We start from the raw sequence: 26,100 nt of genomic DNA, 5'->3' as shown, positions 1-26,100 counted from the left end.
AGACACCTAAAAATCCAGACATGCCAAGCCTCAAAACGGCAGAACCAACAAACGATAAAAAAACAGACAGATCGAAAAAAACTCCGCCTATCATCCTACACGATAAAAAAGTATTTAGGAATACAATGACCAAGCTGAAAGACGCCGGTGTCACTATTTCTAATGCAAAAAATATCAAGGTAGGAATCCTACTCACCCTGCCAGATTCAGACTCCTACAGGCTAGCAGTACGGATCCTGGACGCAGACAAGACTGAGTACCATTCATATAACCTCCATGAGGAAAAACCGCTAAAGATAGTGATCAGAGGTATCCCTGAAGAGACGACTGCCGAAGAAATTCGCAGTGAACTCATTACACTGGGATACCCGATCAAGAACGCCTTCAGGATGACCCAAGGGAGCCAGAAGAAACAGATCCCGCTGATTCTCCTCGACGTCGAGAAGAGCGGCGACGCCAAGAATATCTTCAAGCTCACCTCCATCTTCGGATTATCCATCCAGGTGGAGCCGTTGCGCAGAAGAACGGCGGATGGACAGTGTCATCGCTGCCAGGGCTTTGCCCACTCCGCCTCCTGCTGCCACGCAACTCCGATGTGCGTCCGATGTGCCGGCGAACACCTCACCTCGGACTGCAAGAAGAAAAATACGACCGATCCCGCCAAATGCGCCAACTGTGGTGGCCCACACCCGGCCAACTACAGAGGATGTCCAAGGCACCCCAAACACGCCAGATATGCGTTTACAAATGCCGACAAGCAATTTCAACAACAGCCCAGACAACGCGAAGAACCGCAAAACACATTCAGACCAGCTTGGATGAATACCACCACCAGAAACTCGGAGCCAGACCAAATCAATGAAGCGCTGATGGCGCTCAAGAATGCCATCGATATCGCCAACGAACTCATGAAAAGACTAACCAGCAAAAGGACCTAGATCCAGACCAAGATAGATAGAAACGAACGAGCGCCGACAAGAGTGAAGAAAGAAGAAAGAAGAAAAAGAAACACTATTTTAATTCAAACCAACAAGCCATGATGCAGACATTACAGAAAAACCCGCAAGGGAGGAGACTTCCATCACACGCCATCATACAGATGAAAGGGATATGGGGCTTGCCCCGGTGCCCTACACGCCAAACATACCACAACAACATATCTGTGCAGTGGCTCGCAATCATACTATTTTCTCTTTTGTAAAAGATTTACAATTGTTATTAATATGTATGCAAACAAATACGCAAAAAAGTAAGCATTGAAATCTTTAGTATATGGGCGTCTTTTTATTCAAATAAAACGTACAAAACAACGCAGTTATGTAATAACAAAAGATGTAACATTATTGCTTCAAAACAATCTTGCTTGTGCCATTTCCGATGAACTCTCACAGATATACAGCGACTTAAAAGTTATTGAAACTTGTCAAAAATGAACAAAAGAACAAAAGAACAGTCTCAAATAAATGTTTTACGTCTCATAAACGCTTGTGTTTAATAATTTAAATATTCTGATTTAAATCACTTCATTTTTATGACAAGGATCTTATCTGTAACTTTTGACTCTTATTATTCAAATTAAAATTTTCAAGTTTTTTTCATTGAAGATTATTATAATATAAGTTGTTATTACTTTTATAAATATTCTTTATTTTTTATATTATTTTTATTCAATACTAAATATATAATAAGTTTATAATTAAAAATAATAACGTATTTAAAATTCCATTAATAAACGCTTATAAACTGTTAAAATATAAATTTAAATAATGAAGGCAAGAATAAAAGAAGGAAAGGTACTTAAAACAAAAGACGTATTAATAATTTGTAGAAGAGAATGTTAAAGAATTTACTCTGGAACCCATAAGATTCTAATCTCGGTCACACATACGTAACTCTTAACATTTAATTTTCCGATGTGATTTTGTTGCCATTTACAAAACACATTAACTAAGAGACCATCCATAGACTGAAACCGTATGCGGTTTAGAACCGTGTGCCATAAACTTATGATTTCTGTTAATGAAAATATATTTTCACTAAGTTTGTAAGTGTAAGTGTATGGTATAAACGGATACGATCAGATGATTATAATATACTTTTTGAAAGTTTAGTATGGCACACGGTTCAAAACCACATGCAGTTTCAGTCTATGGATGGCCTATTAATGTACTTTCGCATACAGCGTCGGTGCAACATTTTTGGTGGAAAGAAAACACCTACTTGTCGCATATAACAAATTTCACTCAACATGGGTAGTTGGTGTAATACCAAATCGTTGCATTGGCGTAACTGCATATGCTGATTTTTTATTCGTTTCAGCTAGCCGTGTAATATTACTATCCCGACATGGTTTCGCCTGTGAGCACTTAAAAGATTTGCAACATTGCTGACTGTTTTGATTTATAACCAAATAGGTATAAGTCAACACGGTCGAAACGCGACATTTTGATATCATACTTGCCCTACATTTCAGGTGAAATCTGTTGCGTGTGACACCAGTTGTTTTTTTTTAAACTAAAATTTTGCTTTCGACCTGTTGTAGTCGAGACAAGTTTACATATGCGACGCAGCTAATAGGTACTCGTACAAATCGATAGCGTATGATAATGTTTTCTTTTGGTGATGCTGTTGAAAAAATACATACTTTTTATCATTTTTCCTTTTTTTTTTTTACATATTATCTACGAGAGTTTTATAACTAATTGAATCTTGGCGGTCAACGGCTGGTCGGCCCCAAGTGGACACATTGACGCCAGTAGATGTGTTCATAGCAAAAGTTGGGAAATGCCAAACTGCCAGCAAGTCCCATCTGCTGGCCTCCCCGCGGCGACCTCCGGGCAATGCAGCGTAAGCTGTAGCTAACAGCAGGGGGCGAAAGGCGAGTGACCGGCGCCATAAAACTGCCCTTTTGGCTAAGGAAAGGAAATCCCCGACAGAAAAACCTGGTCGAGCCGACCTTCAGGGCCCTCGTGGCTCAGGCCTCGGGAGCGCTGGGCTAATCACCTTGCCTCCTTGAACGAAACAGATTAACAAAATACCTACACATCAGCCTCGGACGACAACCGGCTCTGTAAAACGACGACCTTGCATGGAAATGGACAATGAAACAGGTAGAGTAATCCTCTCTAACAACTCGAGTATGCGCATTGGGACATATAATGTTCGCACCCTGCGTACCCCCGGAAAGGACCTGCGTGCTACACGCATCATGCACACCTACGGTGTGGACATCCTAGGGCTGAGCGAAGTCCGCTGGAAAGGAGCCGGGAGAAAGTTGATTGAGGGTTACTCTATTGTCTACTCAGGTCAGGAGCAATACCATCGCCAGGGAGTGGCAGTATTGATGTCAAAGAGAGCGGCCCGTTGCCTCGTGAAATGGGAACCAATCTCGGAGAGACTGATAGTGCCTCCTTTAAGACGCCTGGTAGCTCCTTGACCGTTTTTCAGTGCTACGCCCCCACTGAGGATGCCGACCCGCAGATAAAGGATGCTTTTTACGATTCTCTCCACGCGGCAGTCTCCGCCATCCCCCGAAGAGACCGCGTGATTGTAATGGGGGATTATAATGCGAGAGTAGGAGCAGACCCGGTGCTTGGCTGCACGGTAATGGGACGACACGGCCTCGGTGACCCCAACGATAATGGTGAGCGGCTCGTAGAACTGGCCAATCTGAACAATCTCGCAATCGGAGGCACTGTTTTTCCCCACAAAGACATTCACAAATATACGTGGACGTCTCCTGATGGGCGCACTAGGACGCAGATTGACTACTTCTTCTACAGCTTGAAGCACCAAAAGGAACTTCTTGACGTGCGTACTTACAGAGGCGCCGATATCCATAGCGATCATGAGTTACTTATTGGAAATATTCGAGTAAAACTCAGTCGCCAGGCGAAACCTCCAAAGCGCGAACGAATTGACGTTGAGAAGCTCCGACGCCGAAAAATTCGGATCGACTTCAAAACTGCTATATGAGATAGTGTAGATCGTATCTATGAGTGGCACGAATCTGAATCCGACCTCATTGAGGCGGACTGGAGCCTCATTAAGAGTACGATTGTGTCATCGGCTCGTACCGTCATTGGTACCAGAAGGAGTGAGCAGCCAAAGTGAATGTCTGACGAAACGTGGGTTGAAATTGGTGAAAGAGCCAGGCTGAAAGCTCTGAGAGACGAAGAGACAGACCCCGACCGAACCGAGGACCGCCGGACTGACTACCAGACCCAAGACAAGGTAGTCAAACGATCCGTGCGGTTGGACAAGCGCAATTTTATGAACCGGCAAATTGAAGCGGCAGAGGAGGCAGCAAGCAGAAATGACACCAGGAAACTCTTCCGAATCACCCATGAAGTCTGCGGCAGGCAACCACCGACTTCCGGAGCCATTTTTGGTCCCAGTGGAGCAACAAAGTCTGACGCAGAATGCGTTAAGAAGATTTGGAAGAATCATTTCTGCAGAGTGCTGAACCGCCCACCCTCTTTGGATCCCTTCGATATATCTGCGGAAGCTTTACTTTTGGACATTCCCCGAGCGACCGACATTTTTGATTGCCCGCCTAAGCACACAAAGATAAAATTGGCTGTGAAAAGGCTCAAGTAAAGGCACTGGGGGGAGACGGGATTTATCCTGAATTCCTCAAGTACAGCTTGAGTGCAATCGTGCACCCTATATTTCATCTGATGACAAAGTTGTGGGAAGAAGAGCGCTGCCCAAGGGACTGGGTGAACAGTGAAATCATCACACTTCTTAAAAAAGGTGATTCTCAGATGAAGCTGCGATAATTACCGAGGCATTACGCTACTCAGTGTTCCGGGAAAGATTTTGGCAAACATCGTTTTGATGAGAATAAGGGACCCAATAATGCACATCCTCAGGAAAAACCAAGCCGGGTTTCTACCTGGTCGAGCGTTTGCAGACCAAATCCACAACCTTTGATGTCTTCTCCAGCAGAGCCATGAGCTGAACAGTCCGATGGCTTGCTGCTTTGTGGATTATGAGAAAGCTTTCGACAGGCGCACCGCCCCTCCCTCTGGATGATACTGGGAGCATACGGGATCCCTCCCACGATCATTGCCATAATCAAAAGCCTGCACGAGAATAGCGAATGGTGTGTCAGAATTGGAGACACTGTCAAGGAATAGTTCGGGGTCACGACCGGAGTCAGACAGGGTTGTGTCCTTGCACCGTTTCTTTTTATCATTCTCTTTGATTTCATACTACGGAAGTCAATACCACCCGACCGAGGCATACCTGTTACCCCCGCGGTGAAGCTATGCGACCTGAAATACGCCGATGATGCTGTCCTATTCAACAACTCAATCGAGGGCATTCAAGAGACAATCGACAGGTTGCATAACAACTCCTTTCGCGTTGGTTAAAAAATCAACGCGAAGAAAACCAACGTCTGGTGCAATAGCACTTGTCCTGATCCAGATTTCCCTCTGATTAGCGATGGACAAAACATCGAGAGCGTCGACAGCTTCAAGTACCTGGGGGTACACATCACGGAAGATGGCATTTTGCAGAGAGAGCTCGCTATCCAAATGGGAATGGCTGGAGCAACATTCAACTCGATGTGAAATATCTGGGACTCACGATTGTACTCGGTCAAAACCAAATGCCGCCTATTCGATGCTTGCATTCTGACAGTGCTGCTTTACGGTAGCGAATCATGAAACCTTACAAAGGCTCAAAGAAACCGTATACTGAGCTTTGAAAACAGATGTTTGTGACGAATACTGGGTGTGCGTATGACTTTAGGAACAACGAGGAGATAAGAGAACGCACCAAGCAGCCTCTCATCACGCTGAAAGTAAGGAGGCGACGTTGGACCTGGCTCGGCCACGTGCTGCGGATGCCAGAAGAGCCTGTTCTTCAAGCCGACCGGATTCCGGCGACCTGGAAGGCCGCTAAATACAATCTACAGATTATATACGGCGGAGCTACGGGATGCTGGTTTGACCTGGAACGAAGCAAGAAGACTGGCGAGCGACAGGGATTCTTCGAGGCGCCGTGTGGTGTCCATGTGTTCCAGCTAAGGAGCGGATATGGCCAAAGAAGAAGAAGAAGAAGAATCTTGGCAAGTAGTATTAATTGTATTTTGTACTTGTGAATGATATTTCTGCAATATACAATATGTACAATAAACTACCACCCGTGAAATTCGTAAGCAATATACAATAAAGGATATTTAGAAGAAGTAGGTACAATAATTAAGTAAAGTTTATCACACAATTTCACTTTAGAACACAGTATGATCTCAGGATCCTTATCATATTGAGCATCTATAGACCGAACGCCACTGGTACAAATCTAACATATTTTTACGTAGATATTAAAATAATAAGCAAACCTGATTTCTCTATCACATTTATTTCCAGCTATGGCCATTGGAACTCGAGGGACGTGTTTCTTGTGCATTCTACTTCCACTGTTAACTGCTGCACTCATCTTGGTTTCCAATATCTGCTCCCGGAGTCTGATTACCTCTTCGAATGATTCTCTGCTATCCATGCTGAACACCAATACGAATAGATCCCCTGGTGAAATAAAACATTATAATTATTATCGTAACTGTATAATATAAACAGCGATAACTTACGATTGAATGCGCGTGTAATCTGACATAGTTTATTTTCAGTATTTGTTTAGGGTTTAGTTAATGGGTTTAGCAAGTGGCCGAATGATATTTTTTAAATAACCTAATCTGGGTATTTAAGTATAACTAAATAAATAACCCACGCCCATGATGGTCGAGCGGCTTACGCAGCGGCGTATAATGTAGTGGGCTCAAGATTCAAATCAAGGGTCTGGCAAATAAATACACATATTATTATTCAATTTGGTTTTGTCAGAGTAGGTATGTACCTAATAGGTAGAGCAAGTGAATAACACCCATTTCTCGTAAAAAGATAAACCTCCAGTTAGTGGAGGCCCATATTATGTTCTTTTTAAGATCGGAATCGGATCGGAAAAAAATATCTTTTATTTTACACTCATAATATTCGTCAATAAAGAAAAATATTCCCTTGAATTTAAATACTGTTTGTATTTTCTCTATGACTTTATTAAATAAATTCGAATATTTTTTCTCATATTTCTTATTTGGTGAAGCATACGAAATTTTTTATCCAAAAATTATAATCATTCATACAATGTAAAAATACTTCAAAGGTTTGGATATCTGTAATTTATTACTTACTTGAATATTTAATGTGTTATTTTACATTTACATACGATAAAATGCGATTATTTAATGGTTAACACTACAACGTTTTCTCTTTTAATATAAGTAATATCAAAAGATGTCATTGTATTTTATAGAGAATATGTTTTTGTTCCATTGATATCTGAACCGTAAAGAATATCATAATAAGAAAGTTTTGGAGTTTGAGTTAAAGGCTTGCGACTGACTTCTAGTAGGTATATACAAAGCTTTGAGTATTTTTTTGAATTTACTTTTCCGAACGGAAATTGCGTTTCTTTTTATATTATGTACAATGTCCATAGCTCAGTTATATAGCAAACAAAATGCCGTTTGAGTTATTATTAAAGCACGATGTAAGCACATTCATTATATATACACATATATATATATATATATATATATATATATATGATATATGTACACACATATTGTATTTCATATATCAAATATGTTTTACTTAATATCTAGATAGTTTCAATAAATTTATGAAAAAAATCTGAATTCTAATGGATTCGATTACGGATTTCTTCCAAAATAACTTTTCATACAAAACAGAATTAACTGAAAATGAATTTAATTCTACTTAAAAATGGCTAAAAGTATTAAAAAATGCATTGGCATCGTGTTCTGATATATTCTAAAAGTTGCAAAGAGAAGTTAGTTAAAAATCGATTGAAATATTTGTACCGGACAAATAAGAATACGACCTAATAAAAACGTTGTAATATGAAATCATCCCCTTTAAAAAAAAAAAAAAACTAAGTATATTTTTATATCATTAGATATTTCATGAGTATCGTTGTTTTTCAAAATTTTCTATGCACTTAATATTAATTCTCAAGAGCAGAGTAACATATCTATTTCTGATATAATCAATATAACAATTATTATTTTTCGCAATTATTTAAATCAGTTTGTTGATAGCCAACAACATATTTTGACTATAAACGATGGTTCCAATTACCAAAAAAATGACGTTTGGTGTTTTTAATATTTTTGTCGAATCATGGAATCTGAGGACATGGGTGTAAAAGTCAATTGATTCATTCTAAATTTAGTATTGGTGGCGAACACTTCGTGTTTCTTGGACAGAGCATAGGTCAAGCCAGTCAATCATCCAAAAACTCTATATAAAGTAACGACTCTCAACAATATGTCTGAGATGCATTCTACAATTTTTGTATATAATATAGTTCGGGTAGGTATTGATTTTGAGTAGTTTTCAGGAACGGCGCTACAAAAGAAAAGCGTCAGCAAGCTAGAACGACCTGTTAAGGAGCTTATTGGGAGCAGTCTTCACTTTGACCTGAGAGAAGCGATAGACGGAAGGTATTAGTCGATCAGATGTCAGCATTTTAGGGTGATCACTTTCCGCAGTCATAAGGAAACGAACAATACTAAGAAAAGAAATACGTATTGAGATTTCAAATCACATTTCTAAAATGAAGGTTCTTTAAATAATTTAATAACTTTTACAATTACATAAAGAATCTACATAATTGTTATTCTAATAATCGGTCATTTGTTTTTTTTTTTTAGTTTAGACTTTTATATGTAAATAATATAATATTTGAGAAAATATAATAGTTTTCTATGATAATAATTGTATAGTTTCAAAGGTCAAGTGAACGTCGATTGTAGGCAAGTAATCTAAATATTTAGATAGAAGTATAATTTTCTGACATGGATTTTTATTTGGAAAAATAAATAATAAACATTTTTTGAAATAACCGTATAATTTCGTGATCGTATAGGCAGAAGTCACTAACTCAAGTTTTGACTAAATTGAGATATTAATGTCATTATGTAGAAAAAGTAATGCTACTTGACTGGCAGAAGTCGCGCTTTAAGATTATTGAACATATAAAAAAATAAAATTAATGAATAACTCAAAAAATAAAGATTTTACATTAATTTTAAGAATACCAAAAACACAAAACATTGATTATCTCAGAACTGTGTATTTGGAGTAAGTGACTTCTGCCTTTACGCCCTCGATTGTCCTATTATATTAAATTGAGAAAAGTATAGTCAGCTGATAATATAATAAATGTTATTAGCATTAACATTATATAATTATTCTAATACAATATTGTGAAAGGTAGGTATATTATTTTTTATATTTGTTTATTCTACTGCGACACGGAAAAAAACTTCGTGTTCTCGGCTATTGTTTGAATTAATTTTATTCTTCTTTTGTGTCAAAGATCAGGAGAACAATTTACCAAAATTCACCTCAGTATTATTAGAGTCTTTTGAATTATATACTTTCAGAAACACTCATAAAGTTGTCGCGACGAAATTACATTTTTTTTTCAAAATGAATCAATCTTTAGGCTTCATACATTATTCATCACTTTTTATATCTGAGATACGAATTTTGAAAAAACGTAAAATACCTTTTCGGTTGAAAAGCTTCTGACATTATTATTAATAGGATAATAGGCTTTTTTGATAAAATTCTCATTTAGGGGTTTGTACAGATTAACCAATTATTTTGGTAAACTGATATTGCAAATTACCCGAATGTTGTTAATTTACCAAGTCATCGATCACAATGCAATCTTAATTTAAGTGTGTAAATTATTCAATTATTCATGGAAATTCAGTTTGTAATAACAATAAATTTAAAAATCATAATAATTAAGTTACCAATACCTATATAATATTATGTATTTTATGATATTATTACTATGCTGTATGTATACATTCAATCTAATCTTCTATAAAAAAAATAATCTCACGAATTAACTGAATGTAATAAAAAATTAAAGTTTATACCGTAAGTATGTAATATCGTCACCCCAAACGTAAAAGAGTAGATACCTGTGCAAAAATATAGTTTTGAGAAAAACATATTTTAAGTTTTTTTAGTTAAAAAAATCGTGTGAAAGTTTTTTATTAATATTTTTCAATGAAATTCAGAGCACAGGTGACTCATTACTCAAGGATTCAAATGCAATTATTATTCATATCTTATAAAAATTCTCGTCACAAGGGGCCTTTTTCTGCAACAAAATCTTTTTTTTTGTACAAAGGCCTTTACACATTTTAAAATGATTACACATAGTAACTTTTTCTTATATTATTTTTGGAACCACTGTAAGTAATAGACTGATAAAATCGTGTAAGTACATGTTACGTATTTGTTGTACGTTAATTGAAAATTAGTTTACAAATATACAAGTGACCTTTATTCTCTTTCGTAAATTGTGATTTCGTGGATTTAGCTCTACAAATTTAATGCCATTTTGCCTATAACGTAGAGATGAAAATTACGAACAAAATTACAGTTATAACTCAAAATAGTCAAAATGTCACAAGTGCTCTTTTGCTTTTGGGGCGACAATATTATGGCATCAAAAAAATAAAGCAGATATTTAGAAGTTGATAAAACTTATATCATTAAAATACCTACATATAACATTAATTATTATTCTTTAGGTTTATACATTAGGTAGTTAAGGTACAATGTATATTTATAAAAAATATTTATACTGTACACATTCGATATCGTACTAGAATGACAAGTAACTGAAATAGGAAATATGTAATTGAAGATAATTTACTGAATAAATACAGTTAAAAATATACGTAGGTCGTAGTTATATAAAAATTTGATTCTAATTCAAAGTTAATCACATTTTTAAATTCTCCCAAAAACGAGCGTCCTGTTATGTATACTATACTTACCAAACTTTGCAAGTTATAAGGGTTAATAAACTATAACCATGTAATATGATACAGTTTCTTACATAATATTCTAAACTTGATAAACACAAATGTAAAGGGCGTCAGAAGTAATTCGACATTGTACCCACACCAGATCTCATACGAGAGACGTCAATAAACTAAATAAAATGTTATCACCAAAAATGTATAAAAGAAGACACGCATATGCTTCCTACTTCAGTTATAGTTTGTCAATTTATGGCTACAGCCGTATGTTGTAGCTTAACCACCGGGAAATGCCAATAAAAATGGCGTATTTCAAAAAAAATACTACCTTATTTTTAAATCAATAATTATTATAAAACAATCATTATTCGTAGGATGTTTTATCACATTTGAATGGTCAAAGACATAGCTTAATAGCATACTTCTTGTCAAATTTAGGAGAACAGAGATTATAAAATATAATTTTTATCGTAAATATTTCACTATATAATATTAACATAATTTTTTCTAATGGTTTTATAAATGCTTTTAAAAATTAATATATCTAAAAAATCTTAATACCACTGCACATGGATGTACTGAACTATGACTATATTCTAAAACATTAGATCGAGAAGTTTAAAAGAATACTATTTTATGTAACAAAAATACTTTATGCAATCATCAAATGTTTAAAATAAATATAAAAGATAATACAGCTTCAAAATTATTAAAATACATTATCTACAACGTTTAAGGAATGTTCAGGCTAATACTTTGAAAATACCATAAAAACTCAATTTTGACCTACGTTGGGCATGTGGGCTCTTAAGCCATTCGACTATTTTAGGCGATCTAGATTATATACCTCTACGAAAAGTATTTTTTATAAAGCAATTTATATTATTTTCTCTAGCTATATTGTAACAAGGGTATTTTTTCAGCTAATTGTATTTAATTGTGCGTCTTGTAATTCCATCACTAGATGTCTTTAATACATATTATCCTTCATCTTAAGGCGGTATTTACGTATAATAAAGAAGTACTTGTGACTAATTGCAAGGAAAGGTTTTAAATAGTTACTTAGCTACAAAAAAAAGAAATGAAATAGAGCAATACATTTTATTTCATTAATTTGTGTACTACCTACGTCCTATTTAACTGTAATATTATATATAATTATAATGTTACACTTGAATATAAAATAACTTAAAGAGCGCCTATAAACTAAATAAGCTAAATGGTTTTTATTGCTACTTCTGGTGATATATTCGACCCATTAAATATTGCATATTACATATTTAATTCTAAATTATTCTGCATATCTCGTATGCAATTAAAACTGTGGTGCTTTACTAAAATATGTATGCCTTAGGGCCATTGATAAGGTTCAAACTCCACTCGATTTCGCCTCTCTATTAATCTTTGCATATACAGTCCAAATCGAGAAACATGAATGAATCACCAATTCAAATTTTAAGTACAGTATCGGCAGTAAAATAAATTTATGGTGGAAATGAATACCAGTAAGTATCTATAATTGTCATTGTTTCTTCAATAATAGACCTAGGTATATAAATATTATGAATGTGAGATTAGGTATTAAAATATACATTTAACACATTGTCGAAACGATCATATTGAAGTGAAAATCACCTACATTATACATTATAATAAGTAATATAAGTAATACAATATAATAAATAGTTATTTTAAAGAGACCAACATAATATAAAGAGGTTTTACATAATATGGAATTACTCCTATTATAAACATCTATATATATTTCTCTTATATTACTTATTATTATAAACATACCACATCAGTAGCGGCTCGACGACTTTCTAGGTGGTGGGGTTCAGTCATTAATTATTAAATATACACACCTACCTGCTTTCTCATTTATTATACATTATTTATCAAGCTTGTCATAATAATATGCTATTATTAATGGGAAATGAGTAATTTTTCAGAATAAATAGGATTATCTGAGTCTTTACTTAATCACATGATTTCTTATTTTGTAAGTTTATATTATGTGTCACCGTGAAATAGAGCGTATTTAATTAAATTAATTATTTTAATACCGCGTAATCATCATTATGTTACTAACTAGCCCTCCCAACCATCTTGTACGGAAAAGCAAGAGCATGGTTATTTATATAAAAAAATCATCATTATGTTATTACATAATTGACAATCATTGCATTATTGATTTGTATAAAAATACTACATATCACTATAATAAACTAGCGAAGGGTTTAGATTTAGATGAATAAAATAAATAATTGAATAAGTAGTTCGTTTATTCATATATTGGATTAGGTATATCATGCCCAATAATAAAAATATCTGATTTGTATTTTTAATATGATATGGATGTGGGGATGATCCATATGAAACCTTAAGGTAGAGCCGCCCCTGTACCACATATATGTAAAGTTCAATAGTCTTTGACAGAAAATATGAGCGAAGCCGAGCGAAGGTAAACATATTATAAGAGAGTCGGAAATAATAACGGTAATTATAATTTTATTTTATTGTATGTAATTCGTGCGCAGTAGAAAACATTGCAATCTACGCAATTTCAGTTTATGGTTCCACTACAATAACAACCCTACCAATTATAGTCTATGAAACACTTGGTAATGAAGCACTTGTCACATACGGCGGGCCGCGTGTTGTGTATCACTAAGCTGCACCAAACTCTGTGTATCGCTACTACCAAATTCATATAATTGATGTATAAAAAATAGGTAACTACAAATTCACTATATATATATATCAGAAGCGAAGGGTACTGGTAGGTTGTTAATATCCGACATAAATAGTAACACTTAACTTTGTCAGTCATACTTGTTTTCATTGAACTAAGAATACAAATTGCAGATACTGCTAGTTAGTTTTGAAAATTCAATTAATCCCTTTCTAAACCAAACCATCATAATGGAGATCCGGTAAAAAATGTTTACACTTTGTCAGTCTCTTACTTGTTTCTTTTCATTGAATTAATAGTAAAAACTGCAGACGGTTTTGGTCATTTTTTAATTTATGTTCCCCTGCTGAACCAAACCACAATAGATAAACAATATTCTTATATCTATAAAATATACAAAATCATGTATGCTTTGGCGGTACAATTTTAGATATTTTATAGATAGACGAATATTTTTTGACAGTTATCTATTATCACTTGGTTTACGCAAGGTTTAATTGAATTTTATAAACTAACCAATTCCATCTACATTTTGTACTATATTAGCTTAACGGCCCACATGCCCAACGTAGGTCAAAATTGAGATTTTATGGTATATGCAAAGTATTAGCCTGAACATTCATTAAACGTTATAGATAATCTGTTTATATAATTTTGATGTACTACACTGTACATGGATGTACTGAAATATGACTATATTCTAAAACATTAGATCTCGAAAGGTTTAAAAAAATACTATTTTATATAATAAAAATACTTTATGCAGTCATCAAATGTTTAAAATAAATATAAAGGAAAATAAGGCTCAAAAATTATATAAATAGATTATCTACAACGCTTAAGGAATTTTCAGGCTAATGCTTTGAAAATACCATAAAAACTCCATTTTGACCTTCGTTGGACATGTGGGCCCTTAATAAATACAAATATGTATGACTGACATAATCGGAATATCTGGAGTGAGACGCCAAGGAACAAAGATAGAGGAATATGACAATTATATTCTATGTCACATAGGACTTACACCTGGGGCGTCGGTTTCTTAAAACATAAAAACACAAGAACAACATAGAAAACTTCATAGTTATAACAGATAGAGTAGCACTATTAAATTTAAAAATACAAGGAAACGTAATTATCTCTCATACAAGTATACGCATCCGCAGAAATAGCGAAGGACGAAGAAATTGATACTTTTTATACAAATGTAAACAAAGTTATTAACCAAGCACATAAGACTTTTATAATAATGGGCGACCTAAATGCAAAAATAGGCCAACCCAGACAAGATGAATACTTAGCTACGAAATCAAACGGGTATGGACAAAGAAACCAGAGAGGCCATAGATTAACACTTTGGAGGAGGCCTTCACCCGAAGAGGGGTTCTTACAAATCAAACAAACTAATTACATACTCGTAGCATAGTTCAATTTATAAACATTATCTAATAGTATTATTTACAAAAATAAAAAATCTTAATATATATAAATGTATTATACAAAAATATTAAAAAAAAATAATAATTAATATTATATAAGCTAGAAAATAAGTAAATAATACAACCATAGATAGATATGTATATATATATATATATATAATAGTTATATTCATAAGTTATATATATAATCATTAGATATAGTCATTTAACGGTCATTTACTTTTATTTGTAAGATATAAAAAGGCTTTTTATTTATTTATTTTATTATTATTTTATGTATGACTGACAAACATTAGTGTCCATCTCAACAGCATAACTCCACTCGTCGCCACTGATATAATATTATGTATAATAATAAACATCGTCAAGTACAGACCAAAATGCACACCAGATTGCAGAGTTAATGAAAAAAAACCTATTTGTGTATTCTCCAACTCACCTGCAGTTATTCAAACTATGGTTAAATTATTTTCCTCCTATATTAGACGTGAAATGAGAGGGCTGTCTTGCGCCACCTGACCACTTTCACGTAGAGCGAGAGGTCTTGACGAAAATGAGGACCTTGAAAAGTGCACTCCAAAGATCGGGCAAACAGAAATACACTGCCAGAAGGTAGTCTTTTTTCCTACGACCTCGCATTTACGGGCTGGATCTAGTAAAAAGGATCCTAAATAAAAATGTGTTTACGCCGAACATGGAGGGTGAATTAAAGTACGGTTAATAGATCTTCTTTAATGGAAGCTTACGTTTTTTATATTTATTTATTTTTATTTCTAATAGCGTGACATACATACAGTAACTTCACAAATTAAATTCATCTTTCAAAATTACAAGATAAAAAGAACTTTTTATATACAAATTTTTTAAATTTTCTGTTGAATCATATAAACTTGACTTGACTAGCTTAAGGGGGAGAGGCATGCCAGCAGAGAACCTAGCGGAAAAATACGAAGCTTGCAATTTGAGATTTTTTTTTGATAATTTACAATTTCAACTGTATTAATTAATTAATATGTATCTGAAAACATTTCAAAGATTTTTTTTAATTTAAAGATAAAATTACAATTGTAAAAAAATGTAATAAAATGTGAATTCGTTGCAGGGTCACATCTTATTATTGCATTATATTTTATGGTCATATTCATTATTAAAATTTAGTTTATTAAGTTTTAGATTTTCTGTTGTTTAAATTTTTGGAAAATTCATCGTTTTAATATTTTTTATATTTATTTTAAAAAACATCGATTTTTATAAAAAATATAAATGTGTATAACTTGAAATCCTTTTTATTTTTATCAAATTTTATTTTAAGCATAGTCCCAATATTGACGCTCTATTTGATATAAATAAAAAGGATTTCAAGTTATACACATTTATATTTTTATAAAAGTCAATGTTTTTTAAAATAAATATAAAAAATATTAAAACAATGAATTAGTCAAACTAAACGACCAAAAATCTAAAACTTAATAAACTAAATTTTAATAATAAATATGAACATAAAATATAATGCAATAATAAGATGTAACCCCGCAACGAATTCACATTTTATTACATTTTTTTTACAATTGTAAGTTTATCTTTAAATTCAAAAAAAATTAAAAAATCTTTTTAATGTTTTCAGATACATATTTATTAATGAATACAGTTGAAATTGTAAATTATCAAAAAAAAATCTCAAATTGCAAGCTTCGTATTTTTCCGCTAGGTTCTCTGCTGGCATGCCTCTCCCCCTTAAACGATCAAAAAAATTGTACTTGATAGAAATAATGAATAAATATAGAATACTGAATTGCCATTTTGACATTTCATATTGATTTCCATAGTAACGCACGTATATATTAATAATTTAGTTGCTAGGACCCCAGACCCCCTAGAAACCAATAATAGTGTTTTACTTTTTACGGATTTCTTCCGAAATAACTTTTCATATAAGACAGAATTAACTGAAAATGAATTCAGTTCTACTTAAAGATGGCTAAAAGCAATGACATTAATATGGACGAATCATCTGGAAAAGAAAATGACACTCACTTTATTGTCGGGTCTGCCGAATGGCATAATCTGTTCTAACGCCATTACAATAAAGGTGATATTGCTATAAATTCCTGATGCTTTTTGTTGGTCTGCCGAATGGTTCGGTTCGAACGGGTTCGCTCAAATGAACATTGACATTAGAAACACTGCTCTAACGCCATTACAATAAAGGTCATATTGCTATAAATTCCCGATGCGTGATATCGCATAATGGAAATTGCGTGACGTCTACCTATACATGCGAATTTACTTGCTAGCTACTGTATTGAGTGCGTCGTCCATTAATAATATCATTGGCTAAAAGTATTAAAAGAATGCATTGTCATCGTGTTCTGATATATTCTAAAAGTTTCAAATGTCTAGCTAGTCGGGATGTTAGTTAAAAATTGATTTCAAGAGTTGTACTGGATAAACAACCACCGGACAAATAAGAATACGAACTAATAAAAACGTTGTAAAATTTCTTTATAAAAATATGATGTAACATGATTATGTTGTTTTAAAAGTGTGATCAAATATAAAATAGTGTGATTTAAAATAGATTATTCAGATATTTGTAATACAAATTTTATTTTTATTACATGATTACTATTATTAAAAATAATAACCCATATTACTTTTAGGCATTTTACAAATTTTTGAAGATAGCTGTTGATAATCATTTCAGACAAAAAAGAATATTTGCCTTAACTAGATTAACTCTCATAGTTTTTGATATACTTACTTATAATAATACCCAGTAATTTATTGCATTATGTACTAATAAACTTATTCACCCACGATTTTTGAGCGGTAACGTATCAAGTTATAATATTATCATAGGTTCCAGTTTACGAATTCCAGGTCAAAAAAATTACATGTAGTTTATCAATGTGTGTTCAGAGACATGGTATGGACCTAATAGGTTAAACTACTGGTTGACATCTATTTCTCGTTAAACAAATCTGTTAATACAACTTCCACTCTGTAGATGCCTATCATATTATGATCAACTTATGATATAATATTTTAGTGTAATTTTCAATACAGCTCAATGACAAAAATTTTAAATACTTTAGAACTAAAATGCTAACAACAAATGCCGTTTTAACTTCTAAACAGACCATTTGAACTTTTACTATACTATTAATATACCGTAAATGGTTATCAAAACCACGCCCAAACTATTAAATCATTTATCTGACACACATTAAAAAAATACATTGTTGGTTACATGTAAATTATTGTACGTATACCGAGATGAAAAAAATACTCGTTGTTCGTGGAGCATTTTCATAGCCGATTTTGGCAATGAATTCAAGAATGAAAACCTACCCTAATCTAGCCTAACCTAACCTAACTTAACTTAACTTACCCTAACCTAAGTTAACAAATAATCCAGTATATGGACTATTAATTATCAAAATTCGTTTGTCGCCGGCCTCCTGTAAACTGACAAGAACCGTGTTATATTAAAACATGAATTTTATCTCGGTACTATACGACCCAAAGAGGTTAGACGGTCTTTAATATACGACCATATATTTCTGATACAACATTTCACGGTGAAATGTGATACGGCGAACTGCATACGTACAAATTTCCGGACACGACTATTTTTGCCAGACGCAAGATTCAAACTCATACCCACCATCTGGAACTACCCAGCCCGATAGCCGGCAAACGCCGATTATTCAATATAGCAGCGTATTCACTTGGGGAGGCCTTCATTTAGATGGCGGGCCTCTTAATCTAGTACGTAAGGCAATGTCTTTAGAGTAACGGGTTTCGGATGTGATTCTCGACGTGGTCACATATTACAATATATTTTTGTGAATTTCTTAAAGCTGGGGTGTTTGTGATGGTTGCAATCACTTAAATTAATACACTACTCTTATTGAGCTTCATAATATTATAGTATTGTAGTGTTAAAAAGAATATATATTTAAAATTATATTTTTATTCTATTAAGTGATACTATAATAATTAGTCCCAAGTTAAATTAAAATAAATATAATTATTATACATTTATCATCATGGATAATATAACCCAAACTAAGTTTTCATCCCTCACCCTTACTACTCCCGTATGCCTGTCGTAAACTCCCTCTGCTACTTTAGTCTGCTACTTTTTTCTACTCAGTCCAATTGACGTAGTCTAGATCTACCAACCCTCTGTTTCCCCTCTGGTATATAGAAGCGAAGCCTCTTGGGTAGCCGATTGTCTTACATCTCTGAGTCATCGCCTACACAACAGAGTTGCTTTGCTGTCAGGTAAGAGGAGATAACGCATTTTAAATATGTTTTTAGTAATTTTAATTCCACGCTTATATTGTAATTTTATATTTAATTTTCACGTTATATTATTGATTTTCATTAATTTTTCATCACTGACTCCTTTATGTTATCTCTTACAAAGTCGTATAGGCTTCTACATTTTTTTAATGCAGGAAATTTAAAAAATATCAATAAATAATATTTGACGTCACTTTACTTATGAAAGTGATTCCTTTTTATCAAAATGTACAAGGTACCTGCTAAAAATATCTGAAAATCTTTCGCGTACTGTATAATCTATATAAATAGTGTTGTATTCTATCTTTGCAAAAGCTTTCGATTCTATGTCACGGAGAGTAAGTACCCCACTCACGTCGCAATGAATGAGACTGATCGAAGCTCGAGGAATCGATTTACTGCAAAGGGAAAGCTTCTTCTGAGCTAGTGGGAGAAAAAAGATGTCGCCATAAGAAGCTTCTCGCTACGTAAAAGTGAGAACGCTCGCGTACGTGAGACCATGAATATTGATGGTGACCCTGGATAAACGGGGAGGATATACAATAAAAGTTCTAAGATAAATGCATCTAGTTATATTTTTTTACAATCTTATAATAAAATTATTTAATTAACTATTTCTTTTATTCAAACGAATAATTCACAAGATTTAAGAATATATCATTCTGATTATTGAACATTATATTATTTAGAAGAACACTAACTGAGAGAGTATATCACAACCAATAGAAAAAACTTTTTTTTGAAAAAAGTAAGCCAACCGGTCGGGAATCGAACCCGGCATCTCCAACGGGTAAACGCCCCAAACTAGTCGCATTCAGCCATTATGCTACGGAAGACATACTAATGACGACAAATATTTAAGCTATTGGCTATTAAATACCTACCACTCAGCGCTCTTCAAAATCATGTTACTTCGGCAATCGATTTTTGTTTATTAAATCAAAGTAGGTAGTTATTTTACTATTACAACGATTACTAACCGACGTCTAGGAATTTTTCCAATATTTTTTAAGCAACTTCTTGTACTTGCTAATAATTTTTAATTAACTATTTCTTTTATTCAAACGAATAATTCACAAGATTTAAGAATATATCATTCTGATTATTGAACATTATATTATTTAGAAGAACACTAACTGAGAGAGTATATCACAACCAATAGAAAAAACTTTTTTTTTTTAATAATCAGAATGATATATTCTTAAATCTTGTGAATTATTTGTTTGAATAAAAGAAATAGTTAATTAAAAATTATTAGCAAGTACAAGAAGTTGCTTAAAAAATATTGGAGAAATTCCTAGACGTCGGTTAGTAATCGTTGTAATAGTAAAATAACTACCTACTTTGATTTAATAAACAAAAATCGATTGCCGAAGTAACATGATTTCGAAGAGCGCTGAGTGGTAGGTATTTAATAGCCAATAGCTTAAATATTTGTCGTCATTAGTATGTCTTCCGTAGCATAATGGCTGAATGCGACTAGTTTGGGGCGTTTACCCGTTGGAGATGCCGGGTTCGATTCCCGACCGGTTGGCTTACTTTTTTAAAAAAAAAGTTTTTTCTATTGGTTGTGATATACTCTCTCAGTTAGTGTTCTTCTAAATAATATAATGTTCAATAATCAGAATGATATATTCTTAAATCTTGTGAATTATTCGTTTGAATAAAAGAAATAGTTAATTAAAAATTATTAGCAAGTACAAGAAGTTGCTTAAAAAATATTGGAGAAATTCCTAGACGTCGGTTAGTAATCGTTGTAATAGTAAAATAACTACCTACTTTGATTTAATAAACAAAAATCGATTGCCGAAGTAACATGATTTCGAAGAGCGCTGAGTGGTAGGTATTTAATAGCCAATAGCTTAAATATTTGTCGTCATTAGTATGTCTTCCGTAGCATAATGGCTGAATGCGACTAGTTTGGGGCGTTTACCCGTTGGAGATGCCGGGTTCGATTCCCGACCGGTTGGCTTACTTTTTTAAAAAAAAAGTTTTTTCTATTGGTTGTGATATACTCTCTCAGTTAGTGTTCTTCTCAATAATATAATGTTCAATAATCAAAATTATTTAGTTCTAAGCATCAAAATGCAAGTTTTGATCATGCACTTTAATATTATAATATCAATAAATATTGTACAAAATTGAAGGTATTACGTACACTAAAAAAGTACAGAACTTATTATTTATATAATTATAACTTATTACTATTTGTGCCACCTACCTATCACACTCATTTTTGCGATCCAAGTACCTTAATCAATTAACGTCTCATCATTTGACCATAATGGCATAAACGGGTTATGGTTACATGACTAACTCCGTCGCTTCAACATCGGCTATGGTACAAACAAAGTAACGTCAAGACCACAAGATGACTCACCCAGAAGTTATCGTTCAATCTTCGTTGTGCTAAATCTGCTATGGTTTGAGCAAACGTCGTATCTACCATCTGTGAACTTATCATCTTCATCCCAAGACCAAAGTGTAATAGCCGATCAATATCAGGGTTAGTACCTGGACTGAATCTTGTGTAAACCGCTCTTCCCCAGCTTCCAGAATCCAACCCCAAATTAACAGTCCGCATAAAAAAGTCATCAATGTCATATAATCAGTGTCAGAGAGCCTTCAGTTTATAAAACGTGAAAAACTTTTTTTTGTTAAATAAGCCAATATAATAAACTATTCCACTAATCTACAAACATCACAACCAAAACCTCAATCATATTATCTGATTTAGTCAAGGCTTGGATCAAAAAATATAAATAAATTTATTGTGAAAGTAAATGCTTAACAGTAAATATTTTATTTTTAGAAGTATGTAACTGAAATAGTCGAAGTTAGCCAAAATAGGCTTTCATAAAAGATATTTAAAGTACACTTATATTATGTTATTATATTATAATAGATTTTACCAACATAATAATTAATATTGACCCCTTCCAGCCAACTGTCCCCCCCTATACCTAGTCTTAATCATGCGTATCACGAAGATCTACATTTGATGTAGTACCAGTCACCTAAGACTGAGGTATCCATGCATTCGAGTGTGCTTTGACTTATAACATGACTTTAAGTTAAGAGTACACATAAGAGATAGGAGCACGTGAAATAGACATAATCAAAGGCTGCACATTTGCAATATTACGCCACGTTACAAAAATAAAATTAACCTAGGTGGCGACCTGGCCGGACGATCCGATGAGCCCAATAGGTGGTTGGACTGAATTAAACAACTTTTATAGTTTGAGATAATAATAAAAGCTTGTTTGGTATGCTAAACTATAGTATAATACATATTTATATAAAAATACTAAACACTGCGCATGTCGATTATGGTTCGAAGTTTCAATTAAAATTACTGACTTTACCAATAATGTTATAAATTACAATAATTTTATGTTGGGAACATAATCCAGTAAGCAACGGATGGGATACCAAAGATATTCCTCTCATACTATGTCCATGCAGTTCTTCTGTTTAGCTAAACCGACGCGAATGTTGGCTTTCAATAATTGAGCAATTTATACATAAATCCACCACCATGCTGCACCAAGCACAGTTTGGCTTTTGCTAAGAAAATATTAGGTATGATATAATTGTAGATACAATATAAGCGTCAACGTAACAATACTAAAATTACTGTGCTATGTTTAAAAATTTAAATTATTATACAATCAAAAAGAACTACTTATGAGTTTTTCTATGCTAATAGTTATTCTATGGGTCTTTAAAATGTGTGTTAAGTTTATAAGTATACATTCGAGGACTAACATCAGAATATCGGCAGCATTAAATATCTTATTTGAATTGAATTCACTAGCGTTTTTATGGTACTCATGTAACCTGGACCCCCAGCTATTGGCAGTCTGTAAATCCATAAAGCATAATATGCGTTTTTGATCCGAATGAATAACTTCTCTTATAAAGTGGAATCGCGTAGTCGACTCTCCACACTGTCCAATAATGCTACAATGGCGATCGACGCGTGGCACGTCTGTCTACGGTAAAAGGCAAGAAGTATGTAAATAAAGCTATTTGATGCAGTCTACTATTTCTACTGGAGATCTTATGCAAATGTAGTTTACGACACTGTCAAATCAAAAATAACAATGAATAATATTTTGTTTAATTTATCATACTTAAATTATAATTATCATACTTAATTACATACACTAATATGGACGAATTATCTGAAAAAGAAAATGACACTCACTTTATTGTCGGGTCTGCCGAATGGCATAATCTGTTCTAACGCCATTACAATAAAGTTGATATTGCTATAAATTCCTAATGCTTTTTGTTGGGTCTGTCGAATGGTTCGGTTTGAACGGGTTTGCTCAAATGAACATTGACATTAGAAACATTTCTCTAACGCCATTACAATAAAGGTCATATTGCTATAAATTCCCGATGCGTGATATCGCATAATGGAAATTGCGTGACGTCTACCTATACATGCGAATGCGCGAATTTACTTGCTAGCTACTGTATTGAGTGCGTCGTCCATTAACAATGGCATTGTATGTATGTACCTAAATTAAAAAACGTTAATTACAAAAAATAATATTAACTCTGAAAAAATATTAAAAAAAAAACTAAACGATAGCAACAAAATCAAATTGGTTTGCTGAATTATTGTCGACAGAGTAAAATCTTGAAAATAATAATATTATCATTTCAGGTGGGTACATAGACTGCACCTATATTTTTCAATAATAGGTACATTTAAATAATACGGCAATACGATGTAATTTTTTACTGAATCACCATTCCATATTTAATAATTTATTAAATGCCTTTTTGATTTAACGAAACTTTGCAGCTATGTATTTTAAAACGCTTTTACTAACATTATATTATTCCCAAGTTATATAAAGTTTCAGGCTTTCATGATTGTTTTTTATCGTAATAGATTTTTGGGTTTCCACCATTTGTACTTCTTCTTTCTTTCCTAGACGTCTCGGGCTCGTTGCAGAGGCCAATATCAAAACATATCATCACATGATAATTGCCTCTGTAACGAGCTCAAAACGTCGTGGAAAGAAGGAAGAAGTACACACGGTTAGAGTTGGGTATTTCCCGAGAAAATCCCAATCTCGAGATTCGGGATTTCCAGAAAAGATTTCTCGAGAATTCTCGAGAAATCGGGAAATCTAAAAAAACCTGTAAAAATCCTAAAATCAGTGTAAAAACAGACCAATTCCAAAAAATATGTTTCTTTTAATTTATGTAAGAAGAAAAACAAAATAGACGTAGGGAAACAAAAATAATTCAAAACATTACTTATTAAAATAAAATTTCAAAAAACACAAACTGTCAATCGCTGCGTCTGACAATCGCGTACGCTTTTAAGACACAAAATTCCCTGATATTGCAAAAATTGTGCTCATTTTGAGTCGACGTTGGCTTAATTGTGTTAAATTCCCCAACCAGTCTTCAAACGTTTTTTTTGTTTTCTGTCGACTATTTTCATATAGAAAATCGTTTTTTCTAATATTATTTGATAATAAAGAAATCCCGAATCCCGAAAAAATATTTTCGAGATCCGGGATTTCCCAGAATCTTAAAAATTTCAATTCTCGAGATTCTGGATGGAAAATCTCGAAAATTTCTCGAAACCCAAAAATCTATTACGATATTTCTCAGTTCACAACTTCATTGCCAACTTTTTAACTTATATTGAAACTAAATAATGAAATACACAGTTAACCGTTGATTTATTAAGAAAATAGACACTCTCCTAATGTAATATAATCAAAATAGTGGATTACTAAAGTAGGTGTATCATAAACAGTTGAGATGGACCGTAATAAATAATTTCTCAAAGTTTTAAAAGCATTTGTCATTATATTATTATTAATAGTAATAATATTACAACAATAATAAGTGAACGAGCTATTGCAATATGTCATGTAAGTAGTATATAATTTATGACGCGTGTCATTTGAATTAAAATTTAAACTTTATTCTCTAATTAATTTAATTATGTAATATCTATGTACATAATTTGGAAAATTTACTCTGACACTTTAATGTTTGGTTATATTATATTATATATCTAGTTGAAAGGTTAAAGTTGAATTAAACATGTGTTTGATGATGTATTTATTTGAACGTATTACGACGCAATCAATAGAATGAGCATCTACAAAACGTGTTTAAAACATTTATAATACCCAAGACGCGGAAATAATTAATGTTTTGTAATTTTCCAATTTCCACCACCGTAAACCACAATATTATACTCACAAAAACAAATCGTGCTTATTTTTGAAATTTCATAATTATAATTTTTCTAGTAGAACAAACCCGTTTAATATCCGGTATCAGAAAAGAAATAATACGAAAAGGTATTAAAAAGTTATTTTTTATTAATATTTTAGAAGTCATCTTTTCTGATTCGAGTTAAATTTATGACCATAGGTAAATTATGTATTATTTAACGCCTACAAAAGCCGAGCACGGTCTATAACGTCGAGGGTACCAGGTTCGAACCCTTAGTACTCTGGCGAGTACACATATTGTTTTTCAATTTGTGTTTGAGACAGAGTATGGACCTAATAGGTTGACTGTAGGGATTGCAATACCGAATGAAAATACCAATACTGATATTTCGGCATTTCCTATTGAATATCGGTGTTAATACCGGTATTCGTAAATAATTAGAAAAAAACGGTAATTGTGCCGCAGAGGTGGACACGAGCTTTTATATTTATTTTTTTACGAAAACAGTTTATTTCATGTAGACAATTAAAATAAATACCTTTTTC

General features: G+C 33.2%; 1 protein-coding gene across 1 annotated transcript in view; it reads right to left on the bottom strand.

The window, feature by feature from the left end:
- Positions 1–26,100, bottom strand: part of LOC147063539 (GTP-binding protein Rhes) — a 110,226-nt gene that overhangs the window by 3,449 nt on the left and 80,677 nt on the right. Inside the window, exon 3 of the mRNA XM_085959423.1 lies at positions 6,353–6,539. Coding sequence (XP_085815549.1) covers positions 6,353–6,539 — 187 coding nt within the window. The remainder of the gene's footprint in view (positions 1–6,352; positions 6,540–26,100) is intronic.

Source organism: Rhyacophila brunnea, unplaced genomic scaffold, assembly GCF_057557595.1.
Source record: "Rhyacophila brunnea isolate RB1 unplaced genomic scaffold, BYU_Rbru_1.0 scaffold_9, whole genome shotgun sequence".
Classification (NCBI taxonomy): Eukaryota; Metazoa; Arthropoda; class Insecta; order Trichoptera; family Rhyacophilidae; genus Rhyacophila; species Rhyacophila brunnea.
Note: the sequence above shows the minus strand (reverse complement) of the source record. Positions and strands in the feature narration are given on the sequence as shown.